The 11,231-nt window shown below is 29.7% G+C and overlaps 1 protein-coding gene and 1 long non-coding RNA gene across 2 annotated transcripts; both read right to left on the bottom strand.

Annotated features, from left to right (window-relative positions):
• Positions 1 to 46: 46 nt before the first annotated feature.
• LOC124889796 lies at positions 47 to 2,520 on the bottom strand. Its single transcript, XR_007048689.1, has 3 exons — positions 2,428 to 2,520; positions 635 to 700; positions 47 to 425 (listed from the first exon to the last, which is right to left on the bottom strand). It is a non-coding gene; the product is annotated as an uncharacterized LOC124889796 (long non-coding RNA).
• A 2,954-nt stretch (positions 2,521 to 5,474) lies between these two features.
• Positions 5,475 to 9,565, bottom strand: LOC107850883 (hydroxycinnamoyltransferase). The gene is made up of 2 exons (XM_016695685.2): positions 9,040 to 9,565; positions 5,475 to 6,367 (listed from the first exon to the last, which is right to left on the bottom strand). Exons 1-2 carry the CDS (start codon positions 9,526 to 9,528, stop codon positions 5,741 to 5,743), a joined length of 1,116 nt encoding a protein of 371 aa, XP_016551171.2. The 5' UTR covers positions 9,529 to 9,565; the 3' UTR covers positions 5,475 to 5,740.
• Between the last annotated feature and the right edge of the window lie 1,666 nt (positions 9,566 to 11,231).

Below are 11,231 nucleotides of genomic sequence, written 5' to 3'. Positions count from 1 at the left end.
TAGTTTCTAAGCTTCTACAAGAAGATTTTGCAAAAAAAAAAAAAAAATTCTTTTATCAGTTTGAGAGTGGTTTTAAACTCCGTTCCCAATCAAACTACAACACAAAAATTGGTGAAAACTATGTTTGAAAAGATTTTCTCATAAGTTGTCCAAAAAACTCATTTTCTGGTCAATGTTGAGAAACTACAACCGAAAGCAAAATCTTTTCGCCCTTTTCTAGTTCGTTTCGTCTAATTACACATCTTAAATCGCAAACCCACACAATAAGATCTGTAAATAGAAATTCTTGTACATTCAAATCATCTTAACGACAAATGGACAATGAAAGAGAGAGAGAGAGAGAGGTTACATTGGAATTTGAGCTCCGGAGGACTAACAGATATCAACTGGTTGGTAGCACCAGCACTCATGGTGAAAACCGAAACCTGACCAATCACTCAAATCAAATCAATCACAACGAAAAACCTATAACCAAATCACAAACTGTAGCACCAAGGTTAATCACAACAATGCATCTCAAAAACGAGCAAACATATATCAATCAAACAAAACACATAAAACAAGACAAAAGTGGACCTTAAGTAAACAAAAAAACTGACGATCATGGAATGTCATAAGGGAAACAATGCATTACCTCAAAACTCACTTAGCTATTCCGAGCTGAGAAAAAAAATTGAAATTTCCGTAATGAAACCAAAACCTGATTAATCACATCAAATTAGATCGAATCAATCACAAATTCTATCTCATATGCTTAATCAAAACAACACATCTCAAAACGAACAAAACATTTATCAATCGCGACACGAACGAAAAACACAAACAAATAAAGAGAAAAGAAATCAGACGATCAGAGAACGGTGTAAGGAGGAATACAAATCAAACACGCCCAACTTTCTAGTGAAACTTCGTAGTTGAAAATGCATCACCTCAATTCAATATTACAAGCAGAAAAAGAGAGAAAAATGTGTTGATTTCTCATATGGGAATGGAAATGAAAAACAAGAGATGCTTTTTATCGAAACATGGACAAATGCAAAGTTTAACAAGCACTTCATGAAGCATCCCGTAATTTAATTGATTTATTTATTTCCTTTCTACATATGGAGGAAGACAACTCATATTTACAGGGCAATTAACACACGGTTCCTTTATCCCCTTTTACCTTTCGTGATCACTCAATCAATAGTTATTTTTATCTCATAAAGTCACTTTTTCTCAACAAGGAAACTGTCTTTCAGATACTAACTAATAGTTGAGAGACCATCTAAGAAATCTAACATGGAAAAAAAGTTGAACTTTTCCGTTGAGAAACAGAAACCTGATCAATCAATCACTCAACCAAATCAATTAATACTAAAAATATATAACCAAATCACAAATCCTAACACCTTCACTAATCACAACAATGCATCTAGAACAAACAAAAAAACATATCAATCACTACAAAGAAAACATAAAAAGAGAAAAAAAAAAATCAAAATTTTCCATAGTGAATCAAATCAATTACTACGAAATATCTATAATCAAATCACAAACCCGAGCACCTATATTACTCACAACAATGCATCTCAAATCAATCGCCAAAATAATAATAATAATAATAATAGTGACGATAATTAAACAGGAAAATACGACCTTAATTGAACGAGAACTGCTGATCGGAGGAAAAAAACTGAAAATCAAAACTTACAGAGAAGTTTGAATGAAATTCAGAAAGTGAAAAAAAATGCATTACCTCAAAATTAAAAATTCCAAGCAGAAAGTGAGAAAAAAAATTGAAATTTTCCGCAGTAAATCAATTCAATTACTACAAAAAATCTACAAATAAATCACAACAATGCATCTTTCTTTTATATAACCGTGGTGTCTTGGCCAACTTTCGTGCACCTCGACTCAAAAATGCATCTCAAAACGAACAAAACATATATCAATCGCCAAAAAAAATGCTTTACCTCAAAAATTCAAAATTCCGAGCAAAAAATGAGAAAAAAATCGAAAATTTTCATAGTTAATCGCACCAATTACTACAAACAAATCACAACAATGCCTCTCAAAACGAACAAAACATATATCAACCACACACAAAAAAAATTGTCTTAACTCAAAGTTTCAAAATTCCGAGCAGAAAATGACAAAAAAATCAAAATTTTTCATAGTTAATCATATCAATTACTACAAATAAATCATTGCGATGTTCGAACCAGCTTTCGCGCAACTCGAGTCAAATTTAATGAAAAAAATGGACTACCTCAAAAATTCAAAATTCCGAGCATAAAATGAGAAAAAAAATCGAATTTTTTCATAGCTAGTCATATCAATTACTAAAAAAAAAACTACAAACAAATCACTGTAATGTTCGAGCCAGTTTTCGCACAATTCGAGTCAAATTTAGGTAGAAATTTGAATGAAGAAAAAATGCATTACCTGAAAATTTGGGGGATAGAGAGAGGGAAAAATGAAAAATATAGGGATGTGGGAGAATATATATAGAGAGAGGTGCCACGTGGAGGAGAGAGAAAGAGAAAGTCCCGAGTCAAAAGGGGAAGTTTAGTGGGAGTGGGGATAGCTGATCTGTCTATACAACTGGATTTTAACACCATCAAATGATACTAGTATATTTAGGTTTCGTTTGGTTGGGAAATAGTTTTCCGGAATAATTAATTTCGGAATTAGTTATGCTAAGATTAATCGAAATAACTTATTCCATCATGTGTATGGGATAACTTATCTCATCATCACTATGGTGTAAATGGTAGGATAAGTTATCTCGGTATTGACTAATACCACCAATCAAATATGGAATAAAATAATCCCTCATTTTATCCCAAAATTACTTCTCTTATACCTCACACCAAACGACATTTAGGGGTCGTTTGGCGTGAGGACATAAATCCTCAATATAAAGGTATAGAGGATGAGGATTTGTATAGTGGGTTAGTGGGTAGGAGTGTTTTTATTTGTATCTACGCATATAGTTGCTTGTTTCGATGGCGTTTTCGATTTTGAATAGATAGTTTATAGTATTACCTTGTGGGTGTTTTGTTTTCATTATTATCTAGCGGTATGTTATCTCATTTTCATTGTGTGCTTTTTCTGTTTTCTGTTGGTTGGTTGGTTATACTGTTATCTATTTTGAACCAGGAGTTTATTCTAAACAGTCTCTCTACTTCATCTGAGGTCGTGGCATATGGACTGCGTACACTTACCCTCCCAGACCCTACCTTATGAGATTATACTGGGTATGTTGATGGTGGTGGTGGTGTGAGGTACAAGAGATAAATAATTTTGAGATAAAAATGAAAGATTATTTTATTTTATGTTTGATTGGAGATATTAGTTAGTATCGAAATTACTTATTCCACCATTTACACCACAGTAATGGGAGAAGTTATCACATATACATGGTGGGATAACTAATTTCGAATAATTTTGGAATAATTCTTTCCCAATAAGGTCGTTTGGTTGAGAAAGGATTATCCTGAGATAATTAATCTCGAAATTAGTTATTCCACTATATATATGTCCTAACTTATCCCATCACTATGATATAAATGGTGGGATAAATAATTTCGATACTAACTAATACCTCACATCAAATAAGGATGAAATAGTCCTTCATCTTATCAAACATGGATGAAATAGTCCTTCATCTTATCAAACATGGATGAAATAGTCCTTCATCTTATCTCGGAACTATTTATTCTTTATACCTCACACCAAACGATCCTTAGGGATCATTTGGTACTAAGGATAAGAGATAACTAATTTTCAATGACGGACTCAGGATTTAGGAGTCGTGGGTGCTCGAAAGGTTCAAACACATATATTAACACCCAAAGTCATAAGGTTCCGCATGAAAATCGGAGCACTCAGCTATCTTCTTGATTTCACAAGTGTCTTTTTCCATCTTATATCAATTTTCATACATTTGTTATATAATTGTACCTTTCTGGACCGAATTTAACGGATGTCGGAGTATTACAATTTTTAACCTAGGTCCGTCTCTGCTAATTTCTAGAATATTAACTTTACGATGAATTTATTTCATGTTTGATTGGGATAACTCACTTTGCAATTAGTTATTTCGAAATTATAAAGTTATTTTGATCCCATTTTGAGGGTGGATAACTAATCTCGAAATAACTTTTTCTCAATTAAACGACTCCTTAATGATTAATTACATATGTTCATAGTCTATTCATCCACGTCCACTATTATCAATTGCCATCATCTATCACGTAGCATTCACAATCATCATTCTCCGTCATAGTCACTATTGTTATTACTACTAGCCATAATTTATAATCATCATTATACGTAAGGGCCACAATCATCACTGTCGTCAATAATTAATTATTATTACTGTTAGTCATCACTTATAATTATTACCATCAATCACTAACAATAATCACCACTATATATCACCAATTATCATCATCGGTCATCATCATTAGTTTTATATATTAGAAAATTAGCAAATGAAGACAAGAATCAATTAAGAATTAGAATTAACAGTCACTTTTACTTCTTGTTTACCTCTATCAACATTCATTTTCGAGTCAGGATCAAACTCTTTTTGAGATTCGTATATTATTTATATCTTCTTTATTTCTGATCGAATTTAATAGGTGTCGGAGTATTACAATTTTCAACCTAGGTCGCCCCTGCTAATTTCGAGATTAACTTTATGATGAATTTATTCCATGTTTGGTTGAGATAACTCACTCTGAGATTAGTTATTCCGAAATTATAGTGTTATTTTTATCTCATCTTAAAAATGGATAATTAATTTCAAAATAATTTTTCCCAATTAAACGACTACTTAATGGTTAATTACATGTGTTCATAGTCTATTCGTCATCGTCCACGTCCATTATTATCTACTGCCATCATCTACACGTAGCATTCACAATCATCATTCTCTGTCATAGTCACTATTGTTATCATCACTAGCGATCATTTATAATCATTATACATAATGGCCACAATCATCACCGTTATCAATAATTGATTATTATTACTACTAAACATTATTTATATATATAGTCAATTGTCATCGTCAGTCACCATCATTATTAGCTATAATTTTACTAAATTTTACATAATAGAAGATTAGCAAATGAAGACTAGAATCTAATAAGAATTAGAATGAACAATCACTTTTACTTCTTGTTCACTTCCATCAACATTTTTCTTCGAATCAGAATCAAATTCTTTTTGAGATTCATATATTATTTGTATCGCCTTTGTCCATAAACAAAACCAAAAATTATACAAAAATATCATATATTTTTAAATAAAGTACTCACTTTCTCACATTAATTATATATAATTTCTTAAGGATCAAACTCTCCTTATATGTAAAAAATTGCATTATGATAGCTTCTTTGTTTATATAACATTATATTGCTATACAGTACATTATTGCATAAATTAAGATACAATTTTACAAAAGCTTAAGAATCCAAAAACAAACAAAAGCTAATTTTCATTTCCAAGAATACAATATATATAAAATAAATAAAAATAGTACAACAATTCCCTTAAACAACAAGTTAAAAGAGAACCAATTCCACCACAAATCCAAAATAAAATGCGGAGCAGCTCGATGCACAAAACATTTCATGATCACGTGTAATTCAGAAAAGGATCGGACCCCAAGATTTTTTTTCTTTTTTTCTTGGTGGGGTTGGAAAAATGATTATAACTTTGTCATTATAACTTTAATCTCAAGAATTTAATTAGAGATTGTAATTATAATGTTTAATTCATGATTATCTTCATCATGAGTTGGACTAATCATCACAAGATCTTGATTATTTTCTCCATTAATAATCCAATAAGAAATATGAATAGCTTTATTTCCTTCAATAAATCTCACTTTATTAGCTCCCAAATCATCCCAATTTGCTAATACTATAGATAATAATCCATTTTCCTTCTTAATTATCTCCTCTCTTGAACAATTTTCCATCTTAATATTTTCAAAATTCTCCTTCACCAAAAAAGTAAAATTTGATGAAATTTTTTTACCAATTTTGCTCTCAATTTCTCCAATACATTTTGATGCAAGATTCTTTAGGGATTCATTGTTGTTTAATTTCATTTTGGAATTTTTGAAAATAAAAGTTTTGGTGATTTGTTTTTTTGTTTTTGGGCTAGTAATAGATAGGTTTTGTGAAGAGCCAATTTTTGTGAAATTTGGTGTATAAAATGACGGTATTTTTGGTGCATCAATTTGTGAAACAAGATTGTTGTGAATATTGGACCAAGATTTTAAAAAACTTGTCATGGCAAAAGGGTCAGCTAGAAATAGGCTGCAACTTATCCCAATTGAGTATCCTCCACACTTGAAATTTGTCACCTGAAAAATAAATTTGTCATCATGATTCAGTGGTCGATTCAGGATTTTTTATCTAAAAATATTAAAATATAAAAAAAAAAAATAAAGAACATTCAACATATAATATATCAATCTAGTATGTTTCGGACTCCAAATGATTGAAGACATGAAGATTCAATGGCCGAACCAGTAATTTCAGTTAGAAATATTAAAATATATTTAAAAAATAAAGAAGATTCAACATATAATATATCAATTTAGTGAGTTTAGGACTCCAAATGATTGAAGACATGAGGATTCAGTGGTCGAACCAGGAATTTCAGTTAAAAATGTTAAAATATTAAAAAAAATAAAGAAGATTCAACATATAATATATCAATCTAGTGTGGTTCGGACTCCAAATGATTGAAGACATGAAGATTCAGGAATTTCAGTTAGATATATTAAAATATATATAAAAAAAATAAAGAATATTCAACATATAATATATCAATTTAGTGTGTTTCGGACTCCAAATGATTGAAGACATGAAGATTCAGTGGTCGACCCAGGAGTTTCAGTTAGAAATGTTAAAATATATTTAAAAAAATAAAGAAGATTCAACGTATAATATATCAATTTAGTGTGTTTCGAACTCCAAATGGTTGAAGACATGAAGATTCAGTGGTCGAACCAGGAATTTCAGTTAGAAATGTTAAAATGTTAAAAAAATAAAGAAGATTCAACGTATAATATATCAATTTCGTGTGTATCGGACTCCAAATGGTTGAAGACATGAAGATTCAGTGATCGAACCAGGAATTTCAGTTAGAAATGTTAAAATATATAAAAAAAAATAAAGAAGATTCAATATATAATATATCAATCTAGTGTGTTTCGGACTCCAAATGATTGAAGACGTGAAGATTCGATGGTTGAATCAGGAATTTCAGTTAGAAATATATATATATATATATATATATATAATATCAATCTAGTGTGTTTCGGACTGAAGATATGAAGATTCAGTGGTCAAACCAGGAATTTCAGTTAGAAATGTTAAAATATAAAAAAGAAAATAAAGAAGATTCAACATATAATATATTAATCTAGTGTGTTTCGGGACTCCAAATGATTGAAGACATGAAGATTCAGTGGTCAAATCAAGAATTTCAGTTAGAAATGTTAAAATATTAAAAAAAATAATAAAGAAGATTCAACATATAATAAATCAATCTAGTGTGTTTCGAACTTCAAATGGTTGAAGACAATTCAGACTCCAAATGATTGAAGACATAACGATTCAGTGGTCGAATAAAGAATTTCAGTTAGAAATGTTAAAATCTAAAAAAATAAAGAAAATTCAACATATAATATATCAATCTAGTGTGTTTCGAACTCCAAATGGTTAAAGACAATTCAGACTCCAAATGATTGAAGACATAAAGATTCAATGGTCGAATCAGGAATTTCACTTAGAAATATTAAAATATAAAATAAAAAATAAAAGATTCAACATATAATATATCAATCTAGGAACGAGTAAGTTTTATACTAAATTATTGGGCTCTTCGGAAGTGCTAAGTTTTGCAAAATAAATATTATTTTAATTTTTGTGACACATGTTTTTTTAGTTCATTCCATAAAAAATGACACGCTTCTAAATTTAAAAATAAATAGCTTATTTTTTTTTCTTACTAAAGAGTTTTTATAACCACACAAAAAGTCATAACATATTTCAGGCCATAATAAAGTCATGGTATTTTTCAAGCCATAAATTTCGAGTGTATTACAGTCATATTAATGTCATGATATATATTTAAATTCTTAAATTTCAAAAAACTTTATTTTTTTCTAAAAAATCATAAGTCAATTCAAACTATGTCTAACAAATTAAAACAGAGAGTAGTAAATTTTATCTTTAAACATAAATATCTCTCAAATAAACCTAAATAGTTAGCAAAATGGTTTTATTTTTATTTTCTTTTTCCACTTTTGTATATGGTATACATACTGTAATTCTGACTAATTTAAATTCTTGGCATGTAAAATCTCATTTAAGAGGAAAGCGTTTCCTAATATAATTCTTTTCATATCAAAATTCGAACCAAAAATATTTAATTAAGGATAGATAAATTCTATCCACCCTTGTTAGTAGTTATTTAAATTTGAGTTACATAAATAAGAATCATTATTATAATTATGAATTTAAGTTTTGTGCATCAGTAGCGGAACCAACATCTTAATTAAGGAGATTTAAAATAAAAAAATGTGAACAAAAGAATTTTCCGCTGACTATTAGTTAGCTCTGTCCTTGTTATGCATTGTCGTGTACAAAATATTCTACACTATACTTAACTTGTTGCGCAATTTTTTTTTAAATTTTTATATAGAAAATAGGGTAATCTATCAAATTTATCTAATAATATAAAATATTTTGAACGCCAATGGTAAATAAAACTTAAACGCTATTATTATACTACTAAGTTTGTCCTTGGATACCACCAAAAGATGTGGTGCAGTGGATATGACTGCTCCTTCCTTAACTAGAGTCACGAGTTCGAGTCCTGAATATAAAAAAATCCTTGATAGAACCCGCTACCCCTGAATGAACCCTACCCAATGCAAATTCTGATTACTCAGACTCTAATACAGATATCCAACATCGAATAATAATTTCTTTTGTTAAAAAAAAAGTTTGTTCTTGGACATACCTGGACATAGAAAAGTGGAGAAAATTGAGGACTAATTTCATGAATATCTTCCCAATAAACAAGTTCATTTTCAACATTTTCCACCTTCTTATAATCAATAAAATCATCCATATTCTTTGGATAATTAGCTTCCATCATTCTAACACCAGAATCATTCGAAACTAATTCAAATTTTCCATTATTATTAATATTATCATCCTCTAATTTTCTTAATCTTCCAGCAAATATTGGATTTTCAACTATTGCACTTCCTAATGACTCTTTAAACCAACCAGCAACTATCCATCCTGAATCCGTCTCTGACGCTTTGTTATAATACAAAACCATATGGAATCGCCTTTGTAAATCGCCTGAGTGAAACGTATCAGGTAAAACGACTCGCCTCGATAAACGTGGATCAGTTATCTTCATTGGTATTACTGTTTGAATTGCTTCAACTTGTAATTTTGAGGAAAATTTTGGTGCTCCATTTCCATTGCAAGTTGCCATAGTGTTTTTTTTTAAAAAAAATAAAAAAATTTGAAGGTAGTTTGTGTAATATTGTTAGGGTTTATATAGGGAAATTTGGACCACCTCCACTCCCCACCCCACCCCACAAATAGACAAAAATAACTAGTAAATAATTAGTCTTGATTTTTTCCTTTATTTATGGAGTATAGCATCTCGTACTCCTCTGAACTATGATCAGATTTGTTACGACGCGCTTCAATTTTACGGGGTCTTATTACCTCTCTAAACTAAACTTTAGCGTATTTTTGTCAACCTTTTTAGTTGACATGAAATCTTTGACGTGGGTTTCATTTTATGTAATAAAAGTATCACGTCAGCACAAAAGGGCGACAAAAATACACTAAAAATTGAGTTTACAAATAGAAAAAAATAACTAATAAATGATTAGTCTTGATTTTTTTCTCTATTTATGGAGTAAAACATTTAGTACCCTCTGAACTATGATCAAATTTGTTACGACACGCTCCAACTTTACGAGGGTTCTATTACCTCCCTGAACTAAACTTTAGCGTATTTTTGACACCCTTTTTAGCTGACGTGACACCTTTTGTCAACCTTTTTAGCTGACATGAAACCTTTGGTGTGAGTCTCATTTTATGTAATAAAAGTGTCACATCAGCATAAAAGAGTGACAAAAATACGCTAAAAATTGAGTTTACAAATAGAAAAAAATAACTAGTAAATGATTAGTCTTGATTTTTTCCCTTTATTTATGGAGTAAAGCATTTAGTACCTTTCTGAACTATGATCAAATTTGTTACGATACGCTCCAACTTTACGGGGGTCCTATTACCTCCCTGAACTAAAATTTAGCCTATTTTTGACAATCTTTTTAGCTGACGTTTTACCTACTTTGATGTGAGTCTTATTTTAAGTAATAAAGGTGTCACGTCTGCACAAAAAGGATGACAAAAATATGCTGAAAATTGAATTTAGGGGATAATAGGACTTCTGTGAAATTGAAATGTGTCGTAGCAACTTTAGCCATAGTTGAGACAGTATTGAATGCTTATCTCGTATTTATGGTGACAAGACAAAATAATATACTTTTATCGAACATAACATGAATAGTAAAAAAAACAAAAGGTGTTCCTCGTTAATTATGAAAATTCCTACTTTATTTATTTATGGTAAAATACACGCGAGGCTCGATTTTACTCTGGATTGCGAGTAAGCAAAGGTAGAATATCATGTAAACTTCGCTGACTTTATCATTAATTTTGATTTTACTATGATTAAATAAGTCAATTTTTTGCAAGAAAATATCTTTTTTTTTTAATCTAATACTCTATATGTTTTAATTTTTTCTCTGGTTTTAACGGAGTTCGAGAAATAAAGAAAATTTTTTAATTTTATAATCTTGCACTAAAGATATATGAAATGTAACAAAATATTTATTAATCACGTGATCTTAAATATGTCACGTGAAAGATTGAAATTAAAAAGTTTCTGAAAAAAAATCTTTTTTAAATTGTCTAAAATGAGAAGTACAATAAATAAATTGAAATAAGAGATTATTATTATTTTTGTCTTATCTTCCATTGACTATTTAATTTCTTGTTTCGTTTTATTAGGACAAGCCAACTATTCTAACATCTCATATACCTAACTTTTGAGCCTACAAATATTAATTTTAATTTTTACCCCAATATAGAAACACAATTGTTACAATTTTATATCAA

The sequence above is a fragment of the Capsicum annuum genome, chromosome 1 (assembly GCF_002878395.1).
Source record: "Capsicum annuum cultivar UCD-10X-F1 chromosome 1, UCD10Xv1.1, whole genome shotgun sequence".
Classification (NCBI taxonomy): Eukaryota; Viridiplantae; Streptophyta; class Magnoliopsida; order Solanales; family Solanaceae; genus Capsicum; species Capsicum annuum.
Note: the sequence above shows the minus strand (reverse complement) of the source record. Positions and strands in the feature narration are given on the sequence as shown.

Coding starts and splice junctions, on each gene's coding strand:
- LOC107850883 (XM_016695685.2), bottom strand. CDS start 9,528: ATGGCAACTTGCAATGGAAATGGAGCACCAAAATTTTCCTCAAAATTA. Junction 6,368..9,039: donor CTCCACTTTTCTATGTCCAG/GTATGTCCAAGA, acceptor TTTATTTTTCAG/GTGACAAATTTCAAGTGTGG.